General features: G+C 42.9%; 1 protein-coding gene across 2 annotated transcripts in view; it reads left to right on the top strand.

Moving 5' to 3' along the window:
• TFDP1 (transcription factor Dp-1) overlaps window positions 1-14,897 on the top strand; it is a 123,601-nt gene that overhangs the window by 73,341 nt on the left and 35,363 nt on the right. For both annotated transcript variants that reach the window (XM_065406634.1, XM_065406643.1), the window contains exons 5-7: window positions 3,284-3,405; window positions 4,812-4,977; window positions 5,152-5,298. In XM_065406634.1, coding sequence (XP_065262706.1) covers window positions 3,284-3,405; window positions 4,812-4,977; window positions 5,152-5,298 — 435 coding nt within the window. The remainder of the gene's footprint in view (window positions 1-3,283; window positions 3,406-4,811; window positions 4,978-5,151; window positions 5,299-14,897) is intronic.

The following is a 14,897-nucleotide window of genomic DNA, read 5'->3' as shown; positions in this document are numbered from 1 at the left end:
CTGGGTCTGGGGCTTGATCCTTTGGGATCGAGAGAACCTTTTTTCTTTTATTGGGGTATTGGTTTTCATAACCATTTGTCCCCATAACGAGTGGCACTGGTGGTGATACTGGGAAACTGGAGTGTCTAAGGAAATTGCTTGTGAGACTTGTGGGGTGAGACCAAAGTCCTCTTAGTCTGGCTGGTTTGGTTTGCCTTAGAGGTGGAAAAACCCCAGCCTTGGGCTGTAATTGCCCTATTTAAGCAATTTGTCCTGAGTTGGCAGTCTCAGTTGGGTCCCGCCAGAACCGCATCGTCACAGGAAGTAAAGGAAAGTATGAGTCAACAGTGTGCCCTTGTTGCCAAGAAGGCTAACGGCATTTGGGGCTGTTTAAGTAGGGGCATTGCCAGCAGATTGAGGGACGTGATCATTCCCCTCTATTCGACATTGGTGAGGCCTCATCTGGAATAGTGTGTCCAGTTTTGGGCCCCACACTACAAGAAGGATGTGGAAAATTGGAAAGAGTCCAGCGGAGGGCAACAAAAATGATTAGGGGGCTGGAGCACATGACTTAGGAGGAGAGGCTGAGAGAACTGGGTTGTTTAGTCTGCAGAAGAGAAGAATGAGGGGGGATTTGATAGCTGCTTTCAACTACCTGAAAGGGGGGTTCCAAAGAGGATGGATCTAGACTGTTCTCAGTGGTAGCTGATGACAGAACAAGGAGTAATGGTCTCAAGTTGCAGTGGGGGAGGTTTAGGTTGGATATTAGGAAAAACTTTTTCACTAGGAGGGTGGTGAATCACTGGAATGGGTTACCTAGGAAGGTGGTGGAATCTCCTTCCTTAGAGGTTTTTAAGGTCAGGCTTGACAAAGCCCTGGCTGGGATGATTTAGTTGGGGATTGGTCCTGCTTTGAGCAGGGGGTTGGACTAGATGACCTCCTGAGGTCCCTTCCAACCCTGATATTCTATGATTCTATGAAAGCTGGGGAAGGTGGGGGAGGAGGCTGGGGATGCCTATGGGCATAGTGGGGGGAGAAGTATTGTCCACCAAACAGAGGCAGACCGTGGGGGGGCTGGGAGGGGGCGGACGTACATCGGTTCATGTGCCACTTCTCCTGTCCCCCTTCCCCCATTTCTGCACACGCAGAGCTGCCCAGCTCAAAGAGTGTGCCGCTCTGCTCCACAGCTGGATGTCTCCTCCTGGGTCCTAGTGCTAGTTGTGCACCCCTTCAGTAAGCCCGGAGCCATCCTGTTTTCTGTACAGCAGTGAGTGCCCGCAGTGGGGCAGGGTAAAGGGGGGGAGGGGAGAAGCAGTGGGGAAGGAAGGTGAGGTGGGATGGGGAGAGGATGGGACTATGGGGAAGGGGGATAGGATGGGAAAGAGAAGGGGATAGGGGAATTGGGGGTGAGGGAGGGAGCAGGAATCTGGCTTGCAGCATCCCCTGTGCAGCAGCTGCAGTTGGAACTCCCCCGTTAAGCAGGCCCATCAAACCTCCACCCTGATGAGCCCCACCTCCCCTTCATATGGACCACCCCGCTGAGGCCTGTACACCCAGATTCCCCCCCGCTGAGCCCCAACCATCTTCACCTGGACCCTCTGCAGAGTCCCATTGCCCTTGCACTTGGAACCTCCCAATGAGACCCTGTGCATCCAGATCGCCCACTGAGCCGCTCGCACCCAGATTGCCCACACAGAACTCTTATCCCACACCTGGATCCACCCACACCAAGCCCCTCTACACTTAGATCCTGCTGGGCTGAGCCTGCCTGCCCACGCCTGGTGTGTCTAGCACAGAGGGGCAGGGCCCTGGGGTGTTTCTGGGGCAGGCCCAGCCCTTGCGCTGTGTCAGGGTTGGGTACAGCCTTGCTGCTGAGTCCCTGTCCCAGGGGCTGAGGGCTGCAGGGTGATCTCCCACCTTCATGCAGCCAGTGACCTGTGCTCCCTATTGCCATGCTGGAGCTACCACATTTATTTATTGACCAATAAAATTTGAAGAATTTTAAAATATTGTGCGGAGAATTTTTATTTTTTTGGCACAGAATTCCCTCAGGAGTAGTATAGCTAGGGCCCTGTAGTGTGGCACACTGGACCTAAATTCTGTGGCAACATCTGACTTCTGCAGCTTATCAGCACTTAATTCTGTGTCATGTTGAAAGTCTTGGTCCAATTTCAAGTAACGTAAGAGGTGCTTATTAAATTAAATATGAAACAAAATAATAGTCTTTAAAGTATTCCTTGTATTGTGTATTTGAATAATGAATTGAATATGAATTTCAAATCTGGAATGTGTTTCATCTTCAGCTGCTCTTAAACTTTCAATTTTCATTGTGCTATAGAATTTTGTATTGATGCTAATCTATTGAAATTGGACTGGGGAAGAAGCTTGAGGCAGCTGGGTAGAAGGATACTGAGGCATTTGATGCCCAGAAAAATATGTGGGGGGTGTTTTGAGGTTTTAGCTTTCAGGTTCAATTTAATGCCTCTTTTGGGGAGGTAGATGCAATTTAGATGAATAGACTTTTTTCTGCAAAATCAGGAAGGCTATTCTGTATCAGTTTGTTTTAGAGGTTTTTCTTCATAACGATAAGCTTTAGAAAGTTATATTGTTATGCAAGATTAGATGTGAAACACAATCCTACAGCAGAGGTGAGGGTTACTGCATCATCCAGTTCTACAACTGTAGAGAAAACAGGGTTCCATATATACACTGCGAAAATTGGCTCTATTCATGGTAAACCTGATTGATCTGAAGCGGACTGGAAGAGTGACTTTTACTTTTACCCAAGTCCAAAGCTATCTATGTTGGTTTTGTTTTTGATGGAGTAGCAGGAAGGAGAGAGAATCAGAAGAGATGATGTGGCTGTTCTTTGCAGTAGGCGCTACTTTTTATGCCTACTTACCAGAGGAATTAGTGGTTTAGAGTTCCTTTTTGTTTGTTTTCTATTATAAGCTTAGTTTATCCTTTCCTCTTTAAATTTTGCTGACTTACTAGTGTTAAGTTGTTGAGGCTTGCTTTGACTTTTGTCAGGTTTGTGCCAAATTTTGATCATAAATCAAGAAAGCAAATGAGGTTGATCAAAGGAAGGAAAAATAAAAACTTGTCACCTGAACATACAGTAGTCTAGGCCAATATGTACAAAACCCATGTACAACTGCTAGGGTTTTTTTAGTAGTATGGTATTTTATTTATCTTGTAGAGATAGGTGGAAATAAAGAAATGGCTCCAGAAAGGTGGGGGAAATGCATCTGAATAATGTGGGAGTCTTCTGACTGTATTCCAAATTATTTTGTTTTAACTGTAGGTTATTGGTACACCTCAGAGACCTTCAGCGCCAAATACTATCCTGGTAGGAAGTCCACATACACCCAATTCACACTTTGTATCACAGAACCAGACTGCAGACTCTTCGCCTTGGTCTGCTGGGTGAGCAAAATTCTGTTAAGTTACAAGGGTTTAATAGAATTGTTTGGAAATTTTGTCCTAAAGTGTTTTTTTTTTTTTTCTATTGATGTGCTCTGTAAGTACGCTGATATGAAGGAGGGGTTCAGCTTAGATTTAATTTGAGATATCTAAGTTTGTTTAATACCTATAGTAGAGAGATAATAACACCTTTTCACTTCAGTGTAGCAAAAGTCAGATTTCTGAGGAAACAAACGGACACGTAGTGTTCTGCTGTCATATTTACACTAAGATAGTGGCTCTTAAAAGAACAAGCGAAATCAACTGAGATTTTTCATCCTCTTGTACTGTCAGATAAAATATAAATGCAATATGTTGTTTCAAACCAAATATGCATAATTCTGCAGACAATTTTAAATGAGAAGAATAAGATCGTAGCTCAACTTGAAGAAAGTGTCACTTCCAGATTTAACATAAACTTGCTTTGGGGGTTTATTACACACAAGATTGTTTTGAAGGACCCATTGATGAATGTAGTTGCTTTAAAGTTAACATTTATTGGTGTGTCTGTTGTTTTTTTGGGCTAGGAAATATTTATATTAGGGGATTATGGAGTTGTATTGTTCCTAAAGTATTTAAGCACCCATATATGCAGAAATTGAAAGCTATTCCATTTGCTGACTTTCATATTTACATTTTATTGTAACAAAATATTTCTTAGTTACCCAGACAATTTTTCATTTGAAATGTATGCTGAGATCTTAACTATCATATTCTTCTAAATGCTTATGCAATAATACTGAAAGTGCTGTAGGAAGCATCTACCCTAGGTTTGAAGTGTTCATAGTAAAGCTGTATTCCATGACCATTCAAATCCATATTTTGGTTATTCTGTAATGTTGAATACAATATCAGATTTTGAGTCTAACATACTTGACTATTTTAACTTTCCTGAATGTCAAATTATATATGCTCTAGAAAAATAAATTTTAGCTCCTGTAGTTCTCAGGGTTTCTAGTTTTAGCCCTTCCTCCCCCTCCCTCCTCCCCCCCAACTTGAAGATGTTAATGTTAATAGGAATGTTTTTTCTTTACTGTCCTCCTTTTCAGAAGAAACTTCTTTACCACTAATTTTTACATCTTCTAAATGTAATCATCCAAATTCATCTCTGGTATTGAAACTAGCAGAGTTACAGCAGGGATGAATTTAGCTCAATGTGTTTCATATTCAAGATAATACCAAGAATTAGTTGTAAATTTAATCAAATCCATGATTCAGGCAAATAACTTTGATTGTCCTGTTTTAGGAGTATAATGCCCTCTTTGCTGATTAAAAATTTTAAGGGTTATATTTCAGAACAATATGTGTTTATCTGGCAAACCAGAAAACTTTGGAATATTGATCGGTTACTTTAAAATGTATTTTTCTAGGAAGCGCAACAAAAAAGGAGAGAAGAATGGCAAGGGTTTGCGACACTTCTCTATGAAGGTTTGTGAGAAGGTACAGAGAAAAGGAACCACCTCATACAATGAGGTGGCGGATGAGTTGGTTGCAGAGTTTAGTACCACGGATAATCACATTTCACCAAATGAATCAGTAAGTATGTTGCTGGGTTACATGCCACTTGAGTGGGGAAAAGATGTAACTTTTTTGTTTTCCTAATGCTAAATGAAACAGTTGAGATACTAGCTGAGTTTACCCATCTACTGTAATACATTTTCAAACGTTTTTGTCACAGGTATGTTTTTGATTAATTCATTGTGTCTACAGCAGGCTTATGACCAGAAGAATATTAGACGACGTGTCTATGATGCCTTAAATGTCCTTATGGCTATGAACATTATCTCTAAGGAGAAGAAGGAAATCAAATGGATTGGTCTACCTACTAACTCGGCTCAGGAATGTCAGAATTTAGAGGTATACATGTTGGAAATTCAGTAGTTGGTATTTTTGTTTGGATAAATCTAAAAGATTTTTAATGTTATCTAATCCTACCTGAATATGGTCTTCTGAGCTAGCAATACAGAATCATTGGGTGTCTGAATCCCTTTGGACAAGTGTGGCTTGGAGATCGCAATATCAGGATGTTCAATCCACTTTACCTCCCTCCCTCTACCCCATCCCTGCTTCCCATCTCTCTTTGAGACTCTCCTCACAAGCACCTGCTAAGGCAGGATGGTGACTCTCTTCTGACCATAGGAACTATAGAACCAGTTCCTGTTCAGCACAGAGGGAAGGGGTTCTATTAAGGTACAGTAACTCCTCACTTAATGTCGTCCCGGTTAACGTTTCGTTGTCACGTTGCTGATCAGTTAGAGAACATGCTCATTCAAAATTGCGCAGTTCTCCCTTATAACATTGTTTGGCAGCCGCCTGCTTTGTCCGCTGCTTGCGGAAAGAGCAGCCCATTGGAGCTAGCTGGTGGGGGCTTGGAACCAGGGTGGTCCGGCAGCCCCGCATCAGCTCACCGCTCCCCTATATTCCCTTTGTGGCAACCACCAAGCAGGCTATCAATCAGGGTGGATTTGATTTAAATCAAATTGATTTAAATCACTAGTCAGGAAGACTCAATTTAATCATGGATTTCTACATAAAAGTGCATTCTTGTTGGTTGTTATAACCTTAATACATATTCTTCACAACTCAGAGATATATGTAGATTTCATTTTTAGAAGGTACACACTATCCATTTTTAAAGAGATTTATTTTGAAAACTTTTCAGATTAGTTTTACAGCTATATCAGAAAATGAATGATTGTTGGGTTATTTCATTATGAAGTCATTGGGAGGTGATCTCCAATTCAACAGAGGCTAATCATTAATATTAGGAGGATTTTTTTGTCATTCTGTATTAGGAGGAGAACATCACCAGACAGACATTTAAATTGTTTTATTTAATTAAAACAACAATGTTATGTTTTCTGGATTTTTTTCTTTAACAACTACCACATAATATTTTAACAAAACACAAATATGAATTTTTGAATTAAGTTAAACATTCACATTTTTAAAATCAGGTTTGTTTTTGTTTAAATTGTTTTAACTAAAATAGTTAAATGAAATATGAACAAAAAAAAATTTAATCGACTGTCAGCCAGGTCAACATGAGAACCTTAAAATATTGGCTTCTGCAGCTAACTCAGTCGTCTTCACCTTCATTTTCCTGTTTGTTCATAATCTGGAAAAGAAAAACAAGCTTTCCTGCTTTTTCAGGTCCCAAACGATTTCTCAATTTGGAATGAATTGTCCAAAGGAAGAAAATATTCTTTCTACGTCGACAGAAGAAGCTACTGCTGTTAAAAGTGAGATTATCACTTCAACAGCCTCTGAATCCAAGTGCTTACATGACTTTCACCAGTTCACTGGTGTGACTTTCTTTAAAACATCATCGGCAAACATATATTTCTTGAATGGTTCACCCTTAGCTCTGAAGTTTATTATAGTTGGCATTATGGAGGGATGATTGCTGGATGTCCATGTCATTGCCAGCCCCTCTTCTTCAGCAGTTAAGGTTTGACCCTGGTACCAAGTATTGAGAATATTTGCAAGAAAATGAGCTGGAGATAGTGCTTGTCCCACTCATTTTTTTAATGCTTGTAATTTAACTCTGTCATTGCATACTTCTCTTTTTAAGATCTCACTCAATTCCTTCCAGATTTCAACAGCATCAGCAATAAAACAGCTATGTCCCTGCATTTTGTTCAAGGCTTCAGGGTACTCAGCGTGTGTTCAACATTTCTCTTAAGCCCAATGTTGAGAATTTTGGCTGTGATAGTGCCATCTATTTTTTTCACAATTTTGTTCACAAATGGTCATCGGGTTAGGCCAGTTCTTGATATAGTGCTCAAAACAGTCCATTACTAAGTTCCATCGCACATCTTGTGGGAGGGTTAGCTTGGTTCCTCCCACTTTTTTCAGAGCAACTGCTGCAAAGTGGTTGTTATAGAAGTATTTTGCAATTTCAATAACATTAGCCTTTATTTCTGGAACACTGAAGTCTTTGGCTAGGAGGTGCATCAAATGAGCACTGCAACAGTATGTTATTAGCTTGGGACTCTCTTCTACATAATTTCTTCTCATCTTGGGTACATTTGCAGCACTGACTGGGATCTAGCTGCATACTAGACATTTGAATTTTTTTCACAGTTTGTTATAGCTTTTACTGATACTTCTTGTAAGTATTCTGCTGAGTGTGCATTTCCTGATGTATCAATTGTTTCTGTAAGGAAGACATTCCTTTCTTCTGCTGTCATACAAGCACATACAACAGGATCATTGTGGACATTGCTCCACCCATCACGACTCAGGTCAACAATTTTACCCTTTAGACCTTTTGCACACTGCTCAATTTCTCTTTCATACACTTTATCCAGGAATTTGCCTGCGATATCTGCTCTGTTGTGTGGACTGTATCCTGGTCTTAATGACTGAACCATGTTAATGAAGTGTGGTTTCCCAATCACACGGAAAGGTGAGTTTGTTGCATAAACAAACCGGGCAATTTTTTCATCAATTACCTCTTTTTGTAATCAGCTTGTTCTTATCACAAACTTATCTATGGTTGTTTCTGGATGATGGAGATTTTTTTTCTTTTTGCTACTGGTGATATACTGTGGCTATGTGACATACATGATGTGACTGAAACACTATCATTGGCATATTACTCTGAAACTATAGAAAATGATGGTGATCTTGAAGGTGGATAGTCTTCAGAATCCTGTATGTTGAGGATGGATTCTCCTAAACAAAATAAGTCAATGCAGTTATTTAATTATTATTACCATACTGCTCCTTTAGTATTACTCATTGCATTCACTGACACTCAGTACTACTTGAAAGGTGAAATTGTAAAAGGAAGATCTGCTTATTTCGGCTATTTATTTTTTATCACAACTGCATCTAAAATGATAATTGTTACTTTATGGTACTGTATTTTTCTCCAACATGGGAATTCAAGAATAGTCCAGAAGGAAGACAGGCAATCCTTTTAAGAAAGAAGTATGAAATAAAAAAGTTTACCTACCTGAAGATGTTCAGACATGTTCCTTTCATCATCATCAAAGCAACTTCCTCCTGAGAAGGAACACTTCTCATGATGTTGTTTCATTCGGGCAACCAGGCCTTGCATTTCTTTGTTGCACTGTTTACATTTTGCACACGTGCCTGTCTTACCCACAGGTAGAGGAACTTCATTAAAATATTCCCAAACTGGGTCTCTTTTAGAGCCTGCTGCCATTATAGGTTTTCCCTTCTAGTGAGAGAATGGTATGGTAGATCTCAAATCAATGAAGGCTACACTCAGAAAGACCTCAAGACTTCTGGAATATGCTGCTCAAACAGTTACAATTTTGTTTCTACTGCCTGGCCCTCCCTTCTCACATTTATCTCCAGACTTCTTCTCCTTGTCCAGATCTATTGTGTCCCCAACAACCTTCTATTCATTGAAATTTTTGAAACTGCATGTGTCCTCCTGCCCCTCGCTGCTTTACCCCATCTCCACAGAGTAGGGGGGGGGGGGCGGGAGGACACACAAAAGGGCTCAGGACAGAGGGAGCTTGCTGGCAGCAACTGCTGTCTCTACTTACTTAAAAAGGCAATGTTCTTAGAGTGGGATCAGTGTACTTAAAGGGCCAATGTGCATCTCTCTCTCTCTTTCTTTCTCACACAGACACAGTGTGTGTCTCTGTCTCTCTCTGCCATGCTGTCTCCCCTCCCTCCATTCCTGCTGCCTTTTAGAGTGTGAGACTACATTAACAACAGTGTGTTAACCTTTGAGGGCTCAGCCGAGTGCTAGTTCCTCATTTTGCAGTAAGGCATTCACTGGGAAATCCCCCACCTCAACCAAGCTTCAGTCATCATTGCTGTGTACAGTATTAAATTGTTTGTTAAAATTGTGTGTGTGTGTGTGTGTGTGTGTGTATGTGTAAGTCTTTTGTCTGGAGAAAATTTTTTCCCTGGAACCTAACCCCCACTATTTACATTAATTCTTATGGGGAAATTGGATTCGCTTTACATTGTTTCACTTAAAGTAGCATTTTTCAGGAATATAACTACAACATTAAGCGAGGAGTTACTGTACTTCCTGGTCCCCAAAAACAATGGAGGGTTGAGACCCATTCTAGATCTAAGGATCCTCAACAAATTTTGAAGGTAAAAAAATTCAAAGGGTTTTCAGCCCTCGACATACAAGATATTTATTTCCATATAGTGTTCTATTCTTCCCATAGGAGATTTCTTCGCTTTGCCTTAGGCTAAGAATATTTTCAATACAGGGTTCTCCCATTCAGTCTCGCCTCTGCTCCCAGAGTGTTCTCAAAAGTTCCGGCAATGGTCATGCCTATCTGCAGAGAAGCAATAGTAATATTTCGGTATCTTGATGATTGTCTGCTGAAGGGTCGATCTTATGATGAGACCTTGTTAGCCACTCAGAAGGCCATAGCACTGTTCCTCAAGCTAGGACTTCAGTTAAATATCCAGTAGTCTACTTTAAACTGTGTAATTACTAGAATTCACAGGGGCATCCGCAGATACAGTAACTGCCAAAGCCTACCTTCCAATACCCAGGTTTATGACACTATCTAATCTTATTCCCACAATGTAGGTCAGCCTGCAAACGTCAGCCAGGAACTGCCTTCAACATTTGGGGCATATCTCAGCATGTACCTTCATAGTAAGCCATGCAAGATTGCATTTTCAATGCCTCCAACAGTGACTCAACCATCTACTTTCCAAACAAACAGGTCTCAGTTCCACAATTCATAAAGGACTCCCTTGATTTGTGGAAAGATACTCCCACCCCCTGCAATGTCTGTGCAGGATTTTTCTTTACCTAGCCACCTCCAACTGTTGTAATAACAGATGCATCTCTTTTGGGATAGGGAGTACACCTAGATACTTTATACTCATCCCCACAAGCCCACCCTACACATTAGCTTGCTGGAACTCAGCAGTCAGAAATGCCTGTCTCCATTTTATGCCATTGATTAGAGTCAGGTGCATCAAGAGCATGACAGACCATGTGGCCTGCATGTTTTATGTTGACGAGTAAAGAGGAGTGAGATCGCCTTCCATTTACTCTGAAGCTATAAGACTATGGAATTGGTGCATATTCAGTCATATCTACGTGTTTGCAGTGTACTTTTCTGGCATTCAGAACACCATAGTAGACTCTCTAAGCAGAAGTTTTGCACAGGATTATGAATTGGAGCTAGACCCTTGGATTCTCAATTGCTTATTTTAGATTTGGGTCTTCTGTAGGGAGACCTCTTCATCATTACCATGAACAAGAAGTGCACTCAGTTCTGTCCAAGAGAGGGATTGGGTTGCCACTCCCTGGGGATGCCTTTCTCCTGCTTTGGACACTGTGACTGTTATTCGCTTTTCTCCCGGGGCTTCTAATATTGAAAGTAGAGAACAAGACAGAAGAAGGCCAAGTTCATACTGATAGTCCCAATGTGGCCAAGACAGACATGGCTTCCTTATCTCATGCAGCTGGCAGATCATCAGGCAATTAGTCTCCCAGTCATTCCCCATCTCCTCTCTCTGGATGCTTGTCGAGTCCTTCATCCGAACCTCTGCATTCTTTGCCTCAAAGCATAGCTCATCGATGGTTCATAGGGATAGAATCAACCTGCTCTTTGCAGGTAAAAAGGGTACGTTAAACAGCAGGAAGGAGTCTACACACAATACCAACCTGCAAAAGTGTAATATATTTAGCCATTGGCGTGTTCTGCGACATCTTTCACCTTCCATCTTCTTAGCTATTGGTCTACATTCTGGAACTGAAGGACTTGGGGTTATCTCTGAGCTCTGCTAGAGTTCACTTGGCAGCTAGCATGACTTCTTCCATTCTCTGGCAGAAGGTTTCTCAGTGTTGACAATTCTCACTGTAATCGGGGGAGCAAAAAGTCTGGGGAAACTCTTCCCTCAAATCAAACATCCTACTCTAGTTTGGGACCTTAGTGCTCAGGTGCCTATGAGACCTCCCTTTGATTCAGTGGTTCCCTCCCTGCTCACTAATGAACTTATCTATGAAAATGGCCTTGTTGGTAGCCATTATGTCTGCTCAAAGAGTTGGAGAGATAAGGGGTCCCTACAGGCAACCCCTGCCTTCGCTGTATTTGTCAAAGATAAGTTTTCGCTATAGCCACACCCAAAATTCTTAACTAAGTTGTCAACTGAATTCTATATTAACCAGGTTATTCATATCCCAGTTTTCTTCCCCAAACCATATCTGGCTTGTTGGGGACGCTGCATTGCGTAAGAGAGCATTAGTCTTTTACATGGCCATAACTAAATCATTTAGGAAACTTCCTGGATTGTTTGTATCAATTTGCTGACAGATGTTAGGGATCTACAGTTTCCAGACAAAGACTCTAGGTGAATATCTGGATGCATCATTTCTTGGTATCAGTATAATGATATTCAACCTCTTCTTAGGACATTAGCCCATTCAGTGAGGTGTGTCTCTACCTTAGTAGTTTTTCTCAAGAATGTTTCCATCACTGAGATCTGAAGAGCTGCAACTTGAACCTCTATACACACTTTTTTGAAAGCACTCTGTAGTAATCTGTAATTCAGCTTTGTATGTTGTGTCTGACTCTGCACTATTATTTCAGTATTGGACTTGACTCCAAAGCCCCCTCCTTTTCATGAGGATACTGCTTGGTAGTCACCTGAAGTGGAGAACCCATAGGAACACTGCTCGAAGAAGGAAAGGTTACTCACCCTGTGCAATAACTTTAATTCTTCAAGATAGTGTGTGTCCCTATGAGTGCTCTATCTTTGCTTTGGGGTTTCCTTTATGAGACCTTGCAGTCGAGAAGGAACTGAGTGCAGTTCACCTGCACAGCTCCATATGATCTCCGTGCAGGTCATGAGGCCAAGAAGAGGGCATGTGCAAGCTGAACGGGCACCGCTACTGAAAATGACCAATCCAAGATGTAGTCTTCTGAAGAGGAGCACCATACCATGCCATCCTTACTTCTGCTCTACTGTTGGCGTCGGCTCTGCCTTCAGCCGCTGCTCTCTAGCTGCCCAGCTCTGAAGGCAACGCCGCTGCCAGCAGCAGCACAGAAATAAGGGTAGCAGTACTGCAACCTCCCCTTCAATAACCTTGCGACCTCCCACAACTCCTTTATGGGTCTGGACCCCTACAATTACAACACCGTGAAATTTCAGATTTAAATAGCTGAAATCATTAAATTTACGATTTTTTAAATCCTATGGCCATGAAATTGACCAAAATAGACCGTGAATTTGATAGGGCACTACCTATAGGGACACACATCTCAAACTATTAGTGCACAGGGTGAGTAACCTCTCTCTTTGTATATAACTTCTTCTGACATAGAAGAACGTGAAAGTCCTCCTATTTGTTCTTGGGTTGATTATAAACTCCCTCCTGCAGAACTTATAAAATGTATAGGAACAAAAGATTTTCAATTTGTCTGTATTGAAATCTGTCTGGAGAGAGAGTTTATGTTGAAGACTTCCTATGTGGATACTCATCATAATTGGTACTGCACTTAGTATTGTAGCAGCCAAAATTAGCAAAAGTTATTGCTGTTCTTCTTTCTGTGCAAATTAAGACTCAATCTGAATTTCAAACTTTCAAGTTCTCAGACATTTGATTCTTACATAAGAAAAAATGATTGGTTTCTTTTTAATTGGAGAAAAAGTGTGTATTCTGGTTGTTGTGTAATGTGGAAATGGGTAAAGACATTTTTTTAACTTACAAACAAAACACAGAATCGCCTCTAGACTGAGCCTAAGCATGAAAAAATTCAGCCCAGGAGAGTAGCTTTTCCAGGAAGTTTTGAATATTTGGAAATAGGGATTATCACGTGAATTCTGTTGTAATTTTAGTTATAACTGAACTTACCCAGGTACCTTTTATAATAAATGTGGGTTTTTTATTAACTTGTAAAATTGCACTGCCTAATGCACAAACAATACTGTCCTGTATCAATGGAAAATGTGTAGCTTCACCCTTGAAATAAATGTTTCCAAAACAGGCCAAGTATTGTATATGTGGATATAGGTTTTTCTGAAAATTTTACCCTAAACCCCATTTTCTAAAGCATCTTACTCATTTAGGTCCTCATCCCCATCAATGGAATTGTGGCTTGTAAGTGCCTACGTTCCTTTTGAAGATGAGATTTAGGCTTCTAAGTCAGGCATTGCAATGCTGAGTGCAGCAACTCCTGAATACCTTTAAAAATCTGGGCCTTAAGCTAAATCCTCTTGACTGCTAGGCACTATTGAAATGATCTATAGTGTATATACCAGGGGTAGGCAACCTTTCAGAAGTGGTGTGCCGAGTTTTCATTTATTCACTTTAATTTAAGGTTTCGCGTGCTGGTAATACATGTTAACGTTTTTTAGAAGGTCTCTCTCTATGTCTATATTATATAACTAAACTATTGTTGTATGTAAAGTAAACAAGGTTTTCAAAATGTTTAAGAAGCTTCCTTTAAAATTAAATTAAAATGCTGATCTTACGCCGCCAGCCTGCTCAGCCCGCTTCCAGCCTGGGGTTCTGTTCACCTAGGCCTGCAGTGGGCTGAGCGGGGCGACTCGAGGTCAGGGCAGAGGGCTGGGGTGTGTGTGGAGGTGCAGGGCAGAAGGCTGGGTGTTGGGGGCGACTCGAGGTCAGGGCAGAGGGCTGGGGTGTGTGGGGGGGTGCAGGGCAGAAGGCTGGGTGTTGGGGGGAGGTCAGGGCAGAGGGCTGGGGGGGGTGGAGGTGCAGGGCAGAAGGCTGGGTGTTGGGGGGAGGTCAGGGCAGAGGGCTGGGGGGTGTGTGGAGGGAGGTGCAGGGCAGAAGGCTGGGTGTTGGGGGGAGGTCAAGGCAGAGGGCTGGGGGGGGTGTGGAGGGAGGTGCAGGGCAGAAGGCTGGGTGTTGCGGGAGGTCAGGGCAGAGGGCTGGAGGGTGTGTGGGGGGTGCAGGGCAGAAGGCTGGGTGTTGGGGGGAGGTCAGGGCAGAGGGCTGGGGGTGTGTGGGGGTGCAGGGCAGAAGGCTGGGTGTTGGGGGGAGGTCAGGGCAGAGGGCTGGAGGGTGTGTGGGGGGTGTAGGGCAGAAGGCTGGGGTGCTCGGCTCGTGGGGGTGCTCCCAGCCCCCTGCCCTGAGCGGCTCACGGCAGGGGGCTGGGAGGGATATGCCCTGTTCCACCCCCTTCCCCAAGGCCCATCCCTACCTCTCTCTGCCTCCTCTACGGAGCAGGCAGCACGCTGCCACTCGGCTTTGCTCCGCTCCCCCTCGCAAGGGCCGTCGCCGGCAGGAAGAGGGGGGAGGAGGAGGAGGAGGGGCCGGAATGCACCACGTTGTGGGAAGAAACGGGGGAGGGGGGGAGCTTGGCTGCCGCAGGACCAAGCTTCTGCCTCCTGCCCCCGCAGGGGAGAGCGGTGGGGGGGGGCTGAGTGGGGCGGGGGGCCGGGACCCCCCCCCCACCGCTCTCCCCTGCAGGGGCAGGAGGCAGAAGCTTGGTCCTGCGGCAGCCAAGCTTCCCTCCTCCCCC

The sequence above is a fragment of the Emys orbicularis genome, chromosome 1, assembly GCF_028017835.1.
Source record: "Emys orbicularis isolate rEmyOrb1 chromosome 1, rEmyOrb1.hap1, whole genome shotgun sequence".
Taxonomy (NCBI): Eukaryota; Metazoa; Chordata; order Testudines; family Emydidae; genus Emys; species Emys orbicularis.
This window is presented reverse-complemented; position numbering and strand designations above follow the sequence as displayed.